The sequence below is a fragment of the Physella acuta genome, unplaced genomic scaffold (genome assembly GCF_028476545.2).
Source record: "Physella acuta isolate Inbredline_101_S28 unplaced genomic scaffold, ASM2847654v3 ptg000155l, whole genome shotgun sequence".
NCBI lineage: Eukaryota > Metazoa > Mollusca > Gastropoda > Physidae > Physella > Physella acuta.
In genome coordinates this window covers 301623-321626 of record NW_026731674.1, presented here as the reverse complement: position 1 = coordinate 321626, position 20004 = coordinate 301623, and the positions used below count along the sequence as shown (strand labels likewise).

Sequence of the window (20004 nt, the reverse complement as noted above, 5' to 3'; positions counted from 1 at the left end):
TCAGATATTCTTCTAAATATTTATGGTTTTTTTTTCACTGCTAGGGTTTAGACTACCAGTTGGCCACTCCCTCAGAAAGTCCTGGGTCGCGACCCACAGTTTGGGAACCTATGACCTAGTTTATTGGTCTAATCTTAAAAGGGATCTGAGTTTCCTTCAGGAATCTCTTTGGGTAGGGGGGCAGAGCTCACCCCCTCCCGCAGAAGAATCTACCATTCGTGTCTGCGAAGAATCTACCATTCGTGTCGTCGTTGTCCGTAGTCTGTATGATCTACAAATGTGACCAGTGTTTCTTTCAGACTTTTGAGGTGGGGGTGGACACTGATAGAAGTATATCTGTCTGTCTGTCTGTCTGTCTGTCTGTCTGTCTGTCTGTCTGTCTGTCTGTCTGTCTGTCTGTCTGTCTTTCTGTCTGTCTGTCTGTCTGTCTGTCTGTCTGTCTGTCTTTCTGTCTGTCTGTCTGTCTGTCTATCTATATATATATATATATATAAAGTAATGTATGTGTGTCTGTCTGTCTGTGTGTCTATTATGCATTACCACACCTCTTATCACATTGGCGTGAAACTTTGGGAAGTTGTTGAGAATATTGCTGGGGAGGTTTCTGCGAAAAAAAAAAAGTTTCAAATTCCCAAGGGTGGCGCCCCAGGCGCGATTTGATTTTTCTCTATATACGATATATATATATATATAAATAAAAGTCGATTTTGGTTTTACACCGATCGCCATCAAACTTTGGTGAGTTTATTAGAACACTTTGGGGAAGGGTTCTGTAAAAAATCATTTTTAATTTCACAAGGGCGGTGCCACGGGAGGGTGCGATTTTTCTCTATATACGGTATATAAAAATAATAAAAGTGAATTGCCTTGACACCGTTCACACGATCGCCATGAAACTTTGGGAAGATGTTGAAAATATTCCTGGGGAGGTTTCTGTGCTAAAAACATTTTCAAATATGCAGGGGTGGCGCCCCGGCAGGGCGCGTTTTGTTTTTTCTCTTCATACAATATATAAAAATAAAAGTCGATTTTGGTTTGACAGAGTTCACCTGATAGCCATGAGACTTTAGGGAGTTGATTAGAACACTCTAGGGAAGTGTTCTGTTAAAAAATAATTCTTAATTTCGCAAGGGCGGGGCCACTGGAGGGTGCGATTTTCCTCTATATACAGTATATACACCGTTCACACGATCGACATGAAACTTTGGGAGGATGTTTAGAATATTCCTGGGGAGATCCACATATCTTAAAGATTATTGTGTGTACAACTAGTGTATATTTGAATCCACAGATCTTAAAGATTATTGTGTGTACAACTAGTGTATATTTGAATCCACAAATCTTAAAGATTATTGTGTGTACAACTAGTGTATATTTGAATCCACATATCTTAAAGATTATTGTGTGTACAACTAGTGTATATTTGAATCCACATATCTTAAAGATTATTGTGTGTACAACTAGTGTATATTTGAATCCACAGATCTTAAAGATTATTGTGTGTACAACTAGTGTATATTTGAATCCACAGATCTTAAAGATTATTGTGTGTACAACTAGTGTATATTTGAATCCACAGATCTTAAAGATTATTGTGTGTACAACTAGTGTATATTTGAATCCACAGATCTTAAAGATTATTGTGTGTACAACTAGTGTATATTTGAATCCACAGATCTTAAAGATAATTGTGTGTACAACTAGTGTATATTTGAATCCACAGATCTTAAAGATTATTGTGTGTACAACTAGTGTATATTTGAATCCACAGATCTTAAAGATTATTGTGTGTACAACTAGTGTATATTTGAATCCACAAATCTTAAAGATTATTGTGTGTACAACTATTGTATATTTGAATCCACAGATCTTAAAGATTATTGTGTGTACAACTAGTGTATATTTGAATCCACAGATCTTAAAGATTATTGTGTGTACAACTAGTGTATATTTGAATCCACATATCTTAAAGATAATTGTGTGTACAACTAGTGTATATTTGAAACCACAGATCTTAAAGATTATTGTGTGTACAACTAGTGTATATTTGAATCCACAAATCTTAAAGATTATTGTGTGTACAACTAGTGTATATTTGAATCCACATATCTTAAAGATAATTGTGTGTACAACTAGTGTATATTTGAATCCACATATCTTAAAGATAATTGTGTGTACAACTAGTGTATATTTGAATCCACAGATCTTAAAGATTATTGTGTGTACAACTAGTGTATATTTGAATCCACATCTTAAAGATTATTGTGTGTACAACTAGTGTATATTTGAATCCACAGATCTTAAAGATTATTGTGTGTACAACTAGTGTATATTTGAATCTACATATCTTAAAGATTATTGTGTGTACAACTAGTGTATATTTGAATCCACAGATCTTAAAGATTATTGTGTGTACAACTAGTGTATATTTGAATCCACAGATCTTAAAGATTATTGTGTGTACAACTAGTGTATATTTGAATCCACAAATCTTAAAGATTATTGTGTGTACAACTAGTGTATATTTGAATCCACAGATCTTAAAGATTATTGTGTGTACAACTAGTGTATATTTGAATCCACATATCTTAAAGATAATTGTGTGTACAACTAGTGTATATTTGAAACCACAGATCTTAAAGATTATTGTGTGTACAACTAGTGTATATTTGAATCCACAAATCTTAAAGATTATTGTGTGTACAACTAGTGTATATTTGAATCCACATATCTTAAAGATAATTGTGTGTACAACTAGTGTATATTTGAATCCACATATCTTAAAGATAATTGTGTGTACAACTAGTGTATATTTGAATCCACAGATCTTAAAGATTATTGTGTGTACAACTAGTGTATATTTGAATCCACATCTTAAAGATTATTGTGTGTACAACTAGTGTATATTTGAATCCACAGATCTTAAAGATTATTGTGTGTACAACTAGTGTATATTTGAATCCACATATCTTAAAGATTATTGTGTGTACAACTAGTGTATATTTGAATCCACAGATCTTAAAGATTATTGTGTGTACAACTAGTGTATATTTGAATCCACAGATCTTAAAGATTATTGTGTGTACAACTAGTGTATATTTGAATCCACAAATCTTAAAGATTATTGTGTGTACAACTAGTGTATATTTGAATCCACAGATCTTAAAGATTATTGTGTGTACAACTAGTGTATATTTGAATCCACATATCTTAAAGATAATTGTGTGTACAACTAGTGTATATTTGAATCCACAGATCTTAAAGATTATTGTGTGTACAACTAGTGTATATTTGAATCCACAGATCTTAAAGATTATTGTGTGTACAACTAGTGTATATTTGAATCCACAGATCTTAAAGATTATTGTGTGTACAACTAGTGTATATTTGAATCCACAGATCTTAAAGATTATTGTGTGTACAACTAGTGTATATTTGAATCCACAAATCTTAAAGATTATTGTGTGTACAACTAGTGTATATTTGAATCCACAGATCTTAAAGATTATTGTGTGTACAACTAGTGTATATTTGAATCCACAAATCTTAAAGATTATTGTGTATACAACTAGTGTATATTTGAATCCACAAATCTTAAAGATTATTGTGTGTACAACTAGTGTATATTTGAATCCACAGATCTTAAAGATTATTGTGTGTACAACTAGTGTATATTTGAATCCACATATCTTAAAGATTATTGTGTGTACAACTAGTGTATATTTGAATCCACAGATCTTAAAGATAATTGTGTGTACAACTAGTGTATATTTGAATCCACAGATCTTAAAGATAATTGTGTGTACAACTAGTGTATATTTGAATCCACAGATCTTAAAGATTATTGTGTGTACAACTAGTGTATATTTGAATCCACAGATCTTAAAGATTATTGTGTGTACAACTAGTGTATATTTGAATCCACAGATCTTAAAGATTATTGTGTGTACAACTAGTGTATATTTGAATCCACAAATCTTAAAGATTATTGTGTGTACAACTAGTGTATATTTGAATCCACATATCTTAAAGATTATTGTGTGTACAACTAGTGTATATTTGAATCCACATATCTTAAAGATTATTGTGTGTACAACTAGTGTATATTTGAATCCACAGATCTTAAAGATTATTGTGTGTACAACTAGTGTATATTTGAATCCACAGATCTTAAAGATTATTGTGTGTACAACTAGTGTATATTTGAATCCACAGATCTTAAAGATTATTGTGTGTACAACTAGTGTATATTTGAATCCACAGATCTTAAAGATAATTGTGTGTACAACTAGTGTATATTTGAATCCACAGATCTTAAAGATTATTGTGTGTACAACTAGTGTATATTTGAATCCACAGATCTTAAAGATTATTGTGTGTACAACTAGTGTATATTTGAATCCACAAATCTTAAAGATTATTGTGTGTACAACTATTGTATATTTGAATCCACAGATCTTAAAGATTATTGTGTGTACAACTAGTGTATATTTGAATCCACAGATCTTAAAGATTATTGTGTGTACAACTAGTGTATATTTGAATCCACATATCTTAAAGATAATTGTGTGTACAACTAGTGTATATTTGAAACCACAGATCTTAAAGATTATTGTGTGTACAACTAGTGTATATTTGAATCCACAAATCTTAAAGATTATTGTGTGTACAACTAGTGTATATTTGAATCCACATATCTTAAAGATAATTGTGTGTACAACTAGTGTATATTTGAATCCACATATCTTAAAGATAATTGTGTGTACAACTAGTGTATATTTGAATCCACAGATCTTAAAGATTATTGTGTGTACAACTAGTGTATATTTGAATCCACATCTTAAAGATTATTGTGTGTACAACTAGTGTATATTTGAATCCACAGATCTTAAAGATTATTGTGTGTACAACTAGTGTATATTTGAATCCACATATCTTAAAGATTATTGTGTGTACAACTAGTGTATATTTGAATCCACAGATCTTAAAGATTATTGTGTGTACAACTAGTGTATATTTGAATCCACAGATCTTAAAGATTATTGTGTGTACAACTAGTGTATATTTGAATCCACAAATCTTAAAGATTATTGTGTGTACAACTAGTGTATATTTGAATCCACAGATCTTAAAGATTATTGTGTGTACAACTAGTGTATATTTGAATCCACATATCTTAAAGATAATTGTGTGTACAACTAGTGTATATTTGAATCCACAGATCTTAAAGATTATTGTGTGTACAACTAGTGTATATTTGAATCCACAGATCTTAAAGATTATTGTGTGTACAACTAGTGTATATTTGAATCCACAGATCTTAAAGATAATTGAGTGTACAACTAGTGTATATTTGAATCCACAGATCTTAAAGATTATTGTGTGTACAACTAGTGTATATTTGAATCCACAGATCTTAAAGATTATTGTGTGTACAACTAGTGTATATTTGAATCCACAAATCTTAAAGATTATTGTGTGTACAACTAGTGTATATTTGAATCCACAGATCTTAAAGATTATTGTGTGTACAACTAGTGTATATTTGAATCCACAAATCTTAAAGATTATTGTGTGTACAACTAGTGTATATTTGAATCCACAAATCTTAAAGATTATTGTGTGTACAACTAGTGTATATTTGAATCCACATATCTTAAAGATAATTGTGTGTACAACTAGTGTATATTTGAATCCACATATCTTAAAGATAATTGTGTGTACAACTAGTGTATATTTGAATCCACAGATCTTAAAGATTATTGTGTGTACAACTAGTGTATATTTGAATCCACAGATCTTAAAGATTATTGTGTGTACAACTAGTGTATATTTGAATCCACATATCTTAAAGATTATTGTGTGTACAACTAGTGTATATTTGAATCCACAGATCTTAAAGATAATTGTGTGTACAACTAGTGTATATTTGAATCCACATATCTTAAAGATAATTGTGTGTACAACTAGTGTATATTTGAATCCACAGATCTTAAAGATTATTGTGTGTACAACTAGTGTATATTTGAATCCACAGATCTTAAAGATTATTGTGTGTACAACTAGTGTATATTTGAATCCACATATCTTAAAGATTATTGTGTGTACAACTAGTGTATATTTGAATCCACAGATCTTAAAGATTATTGTGTGTACAACTAGTGTATATTTGAATCCACATATCTTAAAGATAATTGTGTGTACAACTAGTGTATATTTGAATCCACAGATCTTAAAGATTATTGTGTGTACAACTAGTGTATATTTGAATCCACAGATCTTAAAGATTATTGTGTGTACAACTAGTGTATATTTGAATCCACAGATCTTAAAGATTATTGTGTGTACAACTAGTGTATATTTGAATCCACAAATCTTAAAGATTATTGTGTGTACAACTAGTGTATATTTGAATCCACAGATCTTAAAGATAATTGTGTGTACAACTAGTGTATATTTGAATCCACACATCTTAAATATCATTGTGTGTACAACTAGTGTATATTTGAATCCACAGATCTTAAAGATTATTGTGTGTACAACTAGTGTATATTTGAATCCACATATCTTAAAGATTATTGTGTGTACAACTAGTGTATATTTGAATCCACAGATCTTAAAGATTATTGTGTGTACAACTAGTGTATATTTGAATCCACAGATCTTAAAGATTATTGTGTGTACAACTAGTGTATATTTGAATCCACAGATCTTAAAGATTATTGTGTGTACAACTAGTGTATATTTGAATCCACAGATCTTAAAGATTATTGTGTGTACAACTAGTGTATATTTGAATCTACAGATCTTAAAGATTATTGTGTGTACAACTAGTGTATATTTGAATCCACAAATCTTAAAGATTATTGTGTGTACAACTAGTGTATATTTGAATCCACAGATCTTAAAGATTATTGTGTGTACAACTAGTGTATATTTGAATCCACAAATCTTAAAGATTATTGTGTGTACAACTAGTGTATATTTGAATCCACAGATCTTAAAGATTATTGTGTGTACAACTAGTGTATATTTGAATCCACAGATCTTAAAGATTATTGTGTGTACAACTAGTGTATATTTGAATCCACACATCTTAAATATCATTGTGTGTACAACTAGTGTATATTTGAATCCACAGATCTTAAAGATTATTGTGTGTACAACTATTGTATATTTGAATCCACAGATCTTAAAGATTATTGTGTGTACAACTAGTGTATATTTGAATCCACAGATCTTAAAGATTATTGTGTGTACAACTAGTGTATATTTGAATCCACAGATCTTAAAGATTATTGTGTGTACAACTAGTGTATATTTGAATCCACAGATCTTAAAGATTATTGTGTGTACAACTAGTGTATATTTGAATCCACAGATCTTAAAGATTATTGTGTGTACAACTAGTGTATATTTGAATCCACAGATCTTAAAGATTATTGTGTGTACAACTAGTGTATATTTGAATCCACATCTTAAAGATTATTGTGTGTACAACTAGTGTATATTTGAATCCACATCTTAAAGATTATTGTGTGTACAACTAGTGTATATTTGAATCCACATCTTAAAGATTATTGTGTGTACAACTAGTGTATATTTGAATCCACAGATCTTAAAGATTATTGTGTGTACAACTAGTGTATATTTGAATCCACATCTTAAAGATTATTGTGTGTACAACTAGTGTATATTTGAATCCACAGATCTTGAAGGCAGAGGCTCACCCAATGACAGCACATGATGTGGCAGAAAGACTTCTAGAGCAGTACAGGTAAGATTGTCAACATTTCCTCTATACAGATATGTCATCTTGTATACAGGTATGTCATCTTGTATACAGGTATGTCATCTTGTATACAGGTATGTCAACTTGTATACAGGTATGTCAACTTGTATACAGGTATGTCATCTTGTATACAGGTATGTCATCTTGTATACAGGTATGTCATCTTGTATACAGGTATGTCAACTTGTATACAGGTATGTCAACTTGTATACAGGTATGTCATCTTGTATACAGGTATGTCATCTTGTATACAGGTATGTCATCTTGTATACAGGTATGTCATCTTGTATACAGGTATGTCATCTTGTATACAGGTATGTCATCTTGTATACAGGTATGTCATCTTGTATACAGGTATGTCATCTTGTATACAGGTATGTCATCTTGTATACAGGTATATCAACTTGTATACAGGTATGTCATCTTGTATACAGGTATATCATCTTGTATACAGGTATGTAGACCCTATCTTGTATACAAATGGACAATTGCCCAAATGGACACTTGCCCAAATGGATACTTGCCCAAATGGATACTTGCACAAATGGGACAAATGCCTGAAAGCCACTTGCCCAAAGGCTGTATGCCCAAAAAATGTTAACATTATATATTACCAAAGAGACGTTTTTAATCAATTTAAATTAGAAATTAAAAAAAAATAACCATCCTAACAAAAATAAAATGAAACTAATTAATATATTATATTAACATGCAGACATGCTTAACCATTAATGACCCATTCATTCCACCAAAACACCACCCTTTACGGCCCAATATAAGGAGCATAACTCTGTATGATCAAGTGAACAGTTCCACAAAATATTTGTTTTTGTCTAAATGAAATTGAAAATTAAGATAAAAACTACTGCTTAATGTTGGGAATAAACCTGGCTTTCCAACAGTATTGAATAGAATCTATATATATAATTCTCTTCTGGGAGCCTTTAGAAAACAAGCTGCAAGCGCGCCTTTGCAGTCCCCTCTCTTCCTCTCTATCACTATCACTACCACCCCCTCCCCACCCACACATGATCTGGTGAGCTGTGGTTCACGCTAAATGTTTTTGTTTACAATCATAGCGTCGGGTTTGGTGACGGCTATTAGGGGCAGATAATTTAGTTTGAAACGATTTAAACTTAGGGGAGGTAACTAAGAGGAGGCTGCTTTCACGTGGGGGGGGGTGGTGGAGAGTGGGTTTAGTGTTTTAAAGCAAATATTTTCAGTGGCAGCATTGTTACTGTCGAATTCACAAATTATGAATTACTGAAAAGTAGAAAAAACAACTAAATATATATTGTATATTATATTCTGTACAAGTACAGTATAAAAATAAAAAATGTCGGAGAAAATTCAAAACAAGTTATTTTCGGTAGTCAACTTTATTTATTTTTGTCTAAACAACTATGCATCGAATTTAACAGTTAAATTTTTAATATTAAATCTACTAAAAATAGGACAGATGAATCTAAAATTTTCAGGAAAGTGGCATTTGGGGCATTTGTCCCATTCAAGCAAGTGTCTTGTTGGCTCCGAGGTATGTCAACCCTATCTTTTGTCTCTTTCAGTGATTATGCAAGGAAAAAGAAGAATATGTTTTTAAAGAGTGTAGAGAAAGGTAGGTAAAAGTGCATGTGTGTTTGAAATGACTGTATGAAATGGGGCATTGTAATATTGACTGTTGATGTTTTGTATTGAAGACGAATAGGGACTGTTAAACAGATTTGATAAGAATGTATTTACTGTTCTACCTAAAGATATTTCCTTTTTCTTAGTTTGACTGAAGGTTGAAAACTTTTGACTGAAGGTTGAAAACTTTTGACTGAAGGTTGAAAACTTTTGACTGAAGGTTGAAAACTTTTGACTGAAGGTTGAAAACATTTGACTGAAGGTTGAAAACTTTTGACTGAAGGTTGAAAACATTTGACTGAAGGTTGAAAACTTTTGACTGAAGGTTGAAAACTTTTGACTGAAGGTTGAAAACTTTTGACTGAAGGTTAGGGTCAGTTGTATGCCCAGGTGGGTTAGGGTCAGTTGTATGCCCAGATGGGTTAGAGTTAGGGTCAGTTGTATGCCCAGTTGAGAAAGGGTCATTTGTTATTTTTGTTTATTGAGCCCGGCAGGGGCGTAGCGAGGGGGGGGGGCGGGGTGACACCAAGGCAAAAAATAGCAAAATATATAGAGAAAAACTTGAGGGGGGGTGCAAATCGAAAACTTGAGGGGGGTGCAAATCGAAAGTTTGAGGGAGTGGGTGCACAAATCGAAAACTTGAATGTTTGTCCCCGGGAAGGGTCGCTACGCCTCTGGGGGGTGACACCATTAAGTGCCGCACCGGGTGTTTTTGTTTATTGAGCCAGGCATGTTTGTGTCAACTCTTGTTTTTCTAATCTCCAGGATTTGTCAAAGCTTGTCAAGAATTAGTCCAAGAAGGAATGAGCACAGCAGACTCCAACAGGTAACTGGTGACATGCAGCTCTCAGAGCTTAAGCTAGGGGTAGCTGTTTTCTGCTCAAAGTTTATTGCCTGTTGTTTTCTGCTGAAAGTTTATTGCCTGTTGTTTTCTGCTGAAAGTTTATTGCCTGCTGTTTTCTGCTGAAAGTTTATTGCCTGTTGTTTTCTGCTGAAAGTTTATTGCCTGTTGTTTTCTGCTGAAAGTTTATTGCCTGCTGTTTTCTGCTGAAAGTTTATTGCCTGTTGTTTTCTGCTCAAAGTTTATTGCCTGTTGTTTTCTGCTCAAGGTTTATTGCCTGTTGTTTTCTGCTGAAAGTTTATTGCCTGTTGTTTTCTGCTCAAAGTTTATTGCCTGTTGTTTTCTGCTGAAAGTTTATTGCCTGTTGATTTCTGCTCAAAGTTTATTGCCTGTTGTTTTCTGCTGAAAGTTTATTGCCTGTTGTTTTCTGCTCAAAGTTTTTGCCTGTTGTTTTCTGCTGAAAGTTTATTGCCTGTTGTTTTCTGCTCAAAGTTTATTGCCTGTTGTTTTCTGCTGAAAGTTTATTGCCTGTTGTTTTCTGGCATGAGTTTATTTTGTCTAACGCTATTGTATGCTATTGTATGCAATTGTATGCAATTGATGATTTGATTTTTTTATTCCATTTTATTTATCAAATCATTTTGTTTCCTGAAATTACAATGAGTTGTTTTACTATGAATAATTCTGTATTGTGCTTATGCTGAAAAAACCCTGGTACCAGCTGAAGTAAAAATAGCAGGAGGTGGCAGGCTAACAAAATCTGGCAGACAGGAGCCCAACCTGTGGCCCAACCTGTGGCCCAACCTGTGGCCCAACCTGTGGCCCATCCTGTGGCCCATCCTGTGGCCCAACCTGTGGCCCAACCTGTGGCCCATCCTGTGGCCCATCCTGTGGCCCAACCTGTGGCCCAACCTGTGGCCCAACCTGTGGCCCATCCTGTGGCCCAACCTGTGGCCCAACCTGTGGCCCAACCTGTGGCCCAACCTGTGGCCCAACCTGTGGCCCATCCTGTGGCCCATCCTGTGGCCCATCCTGTGGCCCAACCTGTGGCCCAACCTGTGGCCCAACCTGTGGCCCAACCTGTGGCCCAACCTGTGGCCCAACCTGTGGCCCAACCTGTGGCCCAACCTGTGGCCCATCCTGTGGCCCATCCTGTGGCCCATCCTGTGGCCCATCCTGTGGCCCATCCTGTGGCCCAACCTGTGGCCCATCCTGTGGCCCATCCTGTGGCCCATCCTGTGGCCCATCCTGTGGCCCATCCTGTGGCCCATCCTGTGGCCCAACCTGTGGCCCATCCTGTGGCCCAACCTGTGGCCCAACCTGTGGCCCAACCTGTGGCCCATCCTGTGGCCCATCCTGTGGCCCAACCTGTGGCCCAACCTTTTATCATCATAATCCCCTAGAAAGGCAACTTACAACTCTGCCAAAACTACCATCAGTCTAATAAGGTCCTGCTAAAGTTAATTCTCAACAGACTAAAGCCACAAGTTGAAAAGATTTTAGCTGAAGAACAGGCAGGCTTTAGACACAACTGAGCAATCTTTGATCTTAGGTTACTTTGTGAAAAATATCTACAACATCAGCATTATCTTAACACATCAGCTTAGATTTTAAGAAGCAGGGATGCAACTTTTCCCATTTTTAGCGGAAATCAGACTTTTCTGTTTGAGCTGCAATTTTTCATTTTACTTCATTTGTCTATGACCTTTTTCAGCAATTTTTTATTTTTTAAAACTGTTATCAAATCAAGTATTACGCTTGGCCTACCAATACGAGATCTATTGCTTATTTCTTTGTTGTGCCTCCATTAAATAGGCCATCAACTAGAAACACTTCTTTTTAATTTGATGATTACTCTAGGTCTGACAGTATTAGATAAAGATTAAAATGAAAATAAAATAAATAAATAAAATAAAAAGTGATCTAAATGTCGTAGCTTTTCACTTGATGTTTTCTATTCTTAAAAGAATATTGTAATAAGCTTGGCACTATTAAAACTAGGCTTTACACACTCTCATTCTATCACTCAACTAGGGATGGGACAGACATTCTATCACTCAACTAGGGATGGGACAGACATTCTATCACTCAACTAGGGATGGGACAGACATTCTATCACTCAACTAGGGATTGGACAGACATTCTATCACTCAACTAGGGATGGGACAGACATTCTATCACTCAACTAGGGATGGGACAGGATTGGGATTTTCTCTTTCAGCTGCAATTTTCCTCCCCTATTTCATTTCTCCAGATTTTCCCGCCAATTTATATTTTTGCCCATTTTTGATGAAGTTTTACAAGTTTGTTATTTCCATTCCATTTGGTGAGTCAGTGGGTTTGTGCAGAAATATTTTTCTCCACTTGCAGACCTGGAAGTTCAGTAAAAAAAACACTTGTTAATGCTTCAAACTTTTTAATGCTTCAAACTTTTTAATGCTTTAAACTTTTTAATGCTTCGGTTGTTCATGCCATCTCTTACGTATTTTAGAGGCCAAAGCTTTTATAAAAGAAAGTTTGTTTAATTTCCTTATTTTCAGTGCCTTTAAAAGCTTATCATATAGGTTTTTATAATTGTTTTATTTTCTACTTGAAGTAATTCATTCGTAATGACACCACATAGGCTATGTCTAAAAATATTAGCTTGCAATCCCTAAACGGAAATTTTCTTAGTTCCTTCTTAGTCCACTGTTAACTCTGGAGCAATTGGTAGTATTTAATCCTGTTATCTCCCCTTTTTTTGTTGAATTTAGTAATTTAAAAAAAATGTTTAATGACTAACCTATTGCTAAATTAAAAATATATTTTTTTTACATTGTCTTTGTATCTGGAACAAAAAAAAAACAAATATTGTGAACTAAATAAAGGTTATAATAAACATTGTCTTTATATCTGGAACAAAAAAAAACAAATATTGTGAACTAAATAAAAGTTATAATAAACATTTACCCAAATTATTTAGTTTTTAGTTGTCTAAGTCAGTCAGTCTTGTGTCGTCCCCTCCCCCCCCCATCCCCCCCCCATCCCCCATATAAAATTATGTGGATGACAATATTATTAAAATGCAGATTTACTATAATCAATAGTAAAACAAATTTTCAGATGTATATAATCTGCTTGTTTGATAGGTTTTTACAAGCTTTTATTTAACTCACTTCCTCTGTCTGTCGTCAGTCTAGATCGAAACGCAGGAGTGAAAATTCGGACACTTCTAACTGACAGATACGGTTCCGTCAAGACATGAAGACAATGCATTGTGACATTAAATTTGACTTAATTGGATGCCTAATTAATTTTTTATGAATTAATTAAAATTTGGACCGAATTAGTAGGCAGTTCTATCCACATGCGTCATCACGACCGTGTTGGGCGTGGAGCGAGGGCGGCTCTACATCAAAAGCGCGTCATCACGTTCAATAGGTGCGCAATGGTTTTTAGTCGGGTCAGCAGTCTAGTTCTTTACCACTAGACTACGCCATCGCAAAATATTTTACTGAAACTTTAGCTATAAACTTGACAATGGTTTTTAGTCATGTAACTATTGTAAATAAATCATTTAAAGTACTGAAAAAATTTTTTTTATACAAAAACGTTTTAATAATGCACTAAAAAGTAGAAAATAAATTATACACTACTATTTAAATTACTATAAAGAAAAGCGTGGGTCACTTTAGTATCTATTGGATAACTTTACTAATATTTAGGAAGAGACCCACGCTTTTCTTTATAGTTATTTAAATAGTAGTGTATAATTTATTTTCTACTTTTTAGTGCATTATTACATAAAAGCTTGTTATTAAAACGTTTTTATGAATTTTAAAATATTTTTCTGCTTAGTATTAGTTGTCACAGTTTGTCTACATTTTGTCACAATTTTATTTATATTTATGTATTGTCACTATTTAATATTAATTAGTATATTGTCCTTATTTGTTATTGATTAATATTTTGTCACTTTTTATTGTTTTATATTTTGTTTTTCATAGTGAAGATGATTCAAGCCTTGGAGTGGTAAGTTTTTTTGTCTAGTCAGTTCTGGATGTAAGTTTCTTTGTCTAGTCAGTTCTGGATGTAAGTTTCTTTGTCTAGTCAGTTCTGGATGTAAGTTTCTTTGTCTAGTCAGTTTTGGATGTAAGTTTCTTTGTCTAGTCAGTTTTGGATGTAAGTTTCTTTGTCTAGTCAGTTTTGGATGTAAGTTTCTTTGTCTAGTCAGTTTTGGATGTAAGTTTCTTTGTCTAGTCAGTTTTGGATGTAAGTTTCTTTGTCTAGTCAGTTTTGGATGTAAGTTTCTTTGTCTAGTCAGTTTTGGATGTAAGTTTCTTTGTCTAGTCAGTTTTGGATGTAAGTTTCTTATTTGTGTTGTGTTTACTCGTAAGATAGCTCTAACTTCTCAACTATGTGTGTGTATATGTATATATTATATACACATATGTTTATACATATCTTTACACGGGTATGTTTTGTGTTTCCTGTCACTGTGATTTAACCCTACACACCAGGGAGACACAACATTTGTAAGGGTTTCATCAATGTGTTACCAATGTGTAGTTTTACAATTGTGATCTTGTTTAATGGAAATAGATCTTAGTTTGTAAGGGTTAGTCCCAAGCGTGCTATATAAACTTGAATGACCCTCTGTTATTGTAAGTTAGAACAACCCTCAGCGACCACCCAGTTAACAGGGGCGGGAGCTCACCAGATCCAGCAGTTCCAGTGGCACAGTGTGAGTCCCCTGGCTCTAGTGTGAGTCCCCTGGCTCTAGTGTGAGTCCCCTGGCACAGTGTGAGTCCCCTGGCTCTAGTGTGATTCCCCTGGCTCTAGTGTGAGTCCCCTGGCTCTAGTGTGAGTCCCCTGGCTCTAGTGTGAGTCCCCTGGCTCTAGTGTGAGTCCCCTGGCTCTAGTGTGAGTCCCCTGGCTCTAGTGTGAGTCCCCTGGCTCTAGTGTGAGTCCCCTGGCTCTAGTGTGAGTCCCCTGGCTCTAGTGTGAGTCCCCTGGCTCTAGTGTGAGTCCCCTGGCTCTAGTGTGAGTCCCCTGGCTCTAGTGTGAGTCCCCTGGCTCTAGTGTGAGTACCCTGGCTCTAGTGTGAGTCCCCTGGCTCTAGTGTGAGTCCCCTGGCTCTAGTGTGAGTCCCCTGGCTCTAGTGTGAGTCCCCTGGCTCTAGTGTGAGTCCCCTGGCTCTAGTTTGAGTCCCCTGGCTCTAGTGTGAGTCCCCTGGCTCTAGTCTGAGTACCCTGGCACAGTGTGAGTCCCCTGGCTCTAGTGTGAGTCCCCTTCTCTAGTGTGAGTCCCCTTCTCTAGTGTGAGTCCCCTGGCTCTAGTGTGAGTCCCCTGGCTCTAGTGTGAGTACCCTGGCACAGTGTGATTCCCCTGGCTCTAGTGTGAGTCCCCTGGCTCTAGTGTGAGTACCCTGGCACAGTGTGAGTCCCCTGGCTCTAGTGTGAGTCCCCTGGCTCTAGTGTGAGTCCCCTGGCTCTAGTGTGTCCCCTAAAGGTTGGAGCCTAGGGTCCTAAAGGCTGCTCTTCCTGGAGCCTAGGGTCCTAAAGGTTGGAGCCTAGGGTCCTAAAGGCTTCTCATCCTGTAGCCTAGGGTCCTAAAGGCTTCTCATCCTGTAGCCTAGGATCCTAAAGGCTTCTCATCCTGTAGCCTAGGGTTTTGAAAACATTGTAGATATTGATGATATCATATTGTTATGATTGAATTTGAAAACATTGTAGATATTGATGATATCATATTGTTATGATTGAATTACTTGATCAGGACAAGAACATCATGAACAACATGATTTCCCAAATGTACAGGAGAAATGATTGTGTAACAGAGGACAGCGCAGGTTTAAAGGTGTGTATGATTGTGTAACAGGACAGCAAAGTTGTATCCTACCTGACTCCACAAAGTTGTATCCTACCTGACTCCACAAAGTTGTATCCTACCTGACTCCATAAAGTTGTATCCTACCTGACTCCACAAAGTTGTATCCTACCTGACTCCACAAAGTTGTATCCTACCTGACTCCACAAAGTTGTATCCTACCTGACTCCACAAAGTTGTATCCTACCTGACTCCACAAAGTTGTATCTTACCTGACTCCACAAAGTTGTATCCTACCTGACTCCACAAAGTTGTATCCTACCTGACTCCACAAAGTTGTATCCTACCTGACTCCACAAAGTTGTATCCTACCTGACTCCATAAAGTTGTATCCTACCTGACTCCACAAAGTTGTATCCTACCTGACCTCCACAAAGTTGTATCCTACCTGACAGCAGCCAACTTTTCTCCACTGAACAAGACAGACTCCACTTTTCCAGATTCCACTTTTCCAGACACCACCATACAAAGAATGATTTTGCCCATCATTCTATTACAAGTATTACCACTACATTATATCTTGTCAAGACCACTACATTATATTTTGTCTAGACCACTACATTATATTTTGTCTAGACCACTACATTATATTATGTCTAGACCACTACATTATATTTTGTCAAGACCACTACATTATATTTTCTCTAGACCACTACATTATATTTTGTCAAGACCACCACATTATATTTTGTCTAGACCAGGGGTCTCCAAACTACGGCCCGCGGGCCGCATCCGGCCCGCGAGGTCCTCTCATCCGGCCCGCGGAGATCTTTTTGTCCACGGAAAAGATTTCTGTTGGAGGTGGCTGAGGAACTTTGCCAAGAAAATTCAAAACAATTTGAAAATGTAGCCAACTTGAGGAAATTCCTAGAAGGAACTCTGGCCCCCGAACTGATATTTTCTAGTTAATGCGGCCCTCGGGCTGAAAAGTTTGGAGACCCCTGGTCTAGACCACAACATTATATTTTGTCTAGACCACTACATTATATTTTGTCTAGACCACTACATTATATTTTGTCTAGACCACTACATTATATTTTGTCTAGACCACCACATTATATTTTGTCTAGACCACTACATTATATTTTGTCTAGACCACCACATTATATTTTGTCTAGACCACCACATTATATTTTGTCTAGACCACTACATTATATTTTGTCTAGACCACTACATTATATTTTGTCAAGACCACTACATTATATTTTGTCTAGACCACCACATTATATTTTGTCTAGACCACTACATTATATTTTGTTAAGACCACTACATTATATTTTGTCAAGACCACTACATTATATTTTGTCAAGACCACCACATTATATTTTGTCTAGACCACTACATTATATTTGTCTAGACCACCACATTATATTTTGTCTAGACCACTACATTATATTTTGTCTAGACCACCACATTATATTTTGTCTAGACCACCACATTATATTTTGTCTAGACCACTACATTATATTTTGTCTAGACCACTACATTATATTTTGTTAAGACCACTACATTATATTTTGTCTAGACCACTACATTATATTTTGTCTAGACCACCACATTATATTTTGTCTAGACCACCACATTATATTTTGTCTAGACCACCACATTATATTTTGTCTAGACCACTACATTATATTTTGTCTAGACCACCACATTATATTTTGTCTAGACCACCACATTATATTTTGTCTAGACCACTACATTATATTTTGTCTAGACCACCACATTATATTTTGTCTAGACCACTACATTATATTTTGTCTAGACCACCACATTATATTTTGTCTAGACCACCACATTATATTTTGTCTAGACCACTACATTATATTTTCTCTAGACCACTACATTATATTTTGTCAAGACCACCACATTATATTTTGTCTAGACCACTACATTATATTTTGTCTAGACCACTACATTATATTTTGTCTAGACCACTACATTATATTTTGTCTAGACCACTACATTATATTTTGTCTAGACCACTACATTATATTTTGTCTAGACCACTACATTATATTTTGTCTAGATATTACGCCTCCCTTATTCTTTAAAAAAGTTTTATTCTTTAACAGGTTGGTGGAACTAGTCAAAATATACTGTTAGAGATTTCACAAGCTGACAGGAATGCTCCACCCCCAACACAAGCTGACAGGAATGCTCCACCCCCAACACAAGCTGACAGGAATGCTCCACCCCCAACACAAGCTGACAGGAATGCTCCACCCCTAACACAAGCTGACAGGAATGCTCCACCCCCAACACAAGCTGACAGGAATGCTCCACCGCGAAAGAGAAAAAGACTGCCACAAGCGCTAGAGGAAAGGAAAATCCGTAATTAATTAAAATTTTCATTTTCCCTTTAGTGTAATGTATATATTGCTATGTTGGCAGGTCAATTAATCCATCCTGTGTAATGTATATATTGCTATGTTGGCAGGTCAATTAGTCCATCCTGTGTAATGTATATATTGCTATGTTGGCAGGTCAATTAGTCCATCCTGTGTAACGTATATATTGCTATGTTGGCAGGTCAATTAGTCCATCCTGTGTAACGTATATATTGCTATGTTGGCAGGTCAATTAATCCATCCTGTGTAATGTATATATTGCTATGTTGGCAGGTCAATTAGTCCATCCTGTGTAACGTATATATTGCTATGTTGGCAGGTCAATTAGTCCATCCTGTGTAATGTATATATTGCTATGTTGGCAGGTCAATTAGTCCATCCTGTGTAATGTATATATTGCTATGTTGGCAGGTCAATTAATCCATCCTGTGTAATGTATATATTGCTATGTTGGCAGGTCAATTAGTCCATCCTGTGTAATGTATATATTGCTATGTTGGCAGGTCAATTAGTCCATCCTGTGTAATGTATATATTGCTATGTTGGCAGGTCAATTAGTCCATCCTGTGTAATGTATATATTGCTATGTTGGCAGGTCAATTAGTCCATCCTGTGTAATGTATATATTGCTATGTTGGCAGGTCAATTAATCCATCCTGTGTAATGTATATATTGCTGGCAGGTCAATTAGTCCATCCTGTGTAACGTATATATTGCTATGTTGGCAGGTCAATTAGTCCATCCTGTGTAATGTATATATTGCTATGTTGGCAGGTCAATTAGTCCATCCTGTGTGGCAGGTCAATTAGTCCATCCTGTGTAATGTATATATTGCTATGTTGGCAGGTCAATTAGTCCATCCTGTGTAATGTATATATTGCTATGTTGGCAGGTCAATTAGTCCATCCTGTGTAACGTATATATTGCTATGTTGGCAGGTCAATTAGTCCATCCTGTGTAACGTATATATTGCTATGTTGGCAGGTCAATTAGTCCATCCTGTGTAACGTATATATTGCTATGTTGGCAGGTCAATTAGTCCATCCTGTGTAACGTATATATTGCTATGTTGGCAGGTCAATTAGTCCATCCTGTGTGGCAGGTCAATTAGTCCATCCTGTGTGGCAGGTCAATTAGTCCATCCTGTGTAATGTATATATTGCTATGTTGGCAGGTCAATTAGTCCATCCTGTGTAATGTATATATTGCTATGTTGGCAGGTCAATTAGTCCATCCTGTGTAATGTATATATTGCTATGTTGGCAGGTCAATTAGTCCATCCTGTGTGGCAGGTCAATTAGTCCATCCTGTGTAACGTATATATTGCTATGTTGGCAGGTCAATTAGTCCATCCTGTGTAACGTATATATTGCTATGTTGGCAGGTCAATTAGTCCATCCTGTGTAATGTATATATTGCTATGTTGGCAGGTCAATTAGTCCATCCTGTGTAACGTATATATTGCTATGTTGGCAGGTCAATTAGTCCATCCTGTGTAATGTATATATTGCTATGTTGGCAGGTCA

General features: G+C 35.7%; 1 protein-coding gene across 3 annotated transcripts in view; it reads left to right on the top strand.

Moving 5' to 3' along the window:
* LOC131935717 (nuclear valosin-containing protein-like) overlaps positions 1-20004 on the top strand; it is an 88734-nt gene that overhangs the window by 10620 nt on the left and 58110 nt on the right. For all 3 annotated transcript variants that reach the window (XM_059292288.1, XM_059292289.1, XM_059292291.1), the window contains exons 3-8: positions 7710-7777; positions 9358-9407; positions 10184-10244; positions 14246-14270; positions 16017-16097; positions 18203-18461. In XM_059292288.1, the coding sequence (XP_059148271.1) occupies positions 7710-7777; positions 9358-9407; positions 10184-10244; positions 14246-14270; positions 16017-16097; positions 18203-18461 (544 nt within the window). The remainder of the gene's footprint in view (positions 1-7709; positions 7778-9357; positions 9408-10183; positions 10245-14245; positions 14271-16016; positions 16098-18202; positions 18462-20004) is intronic.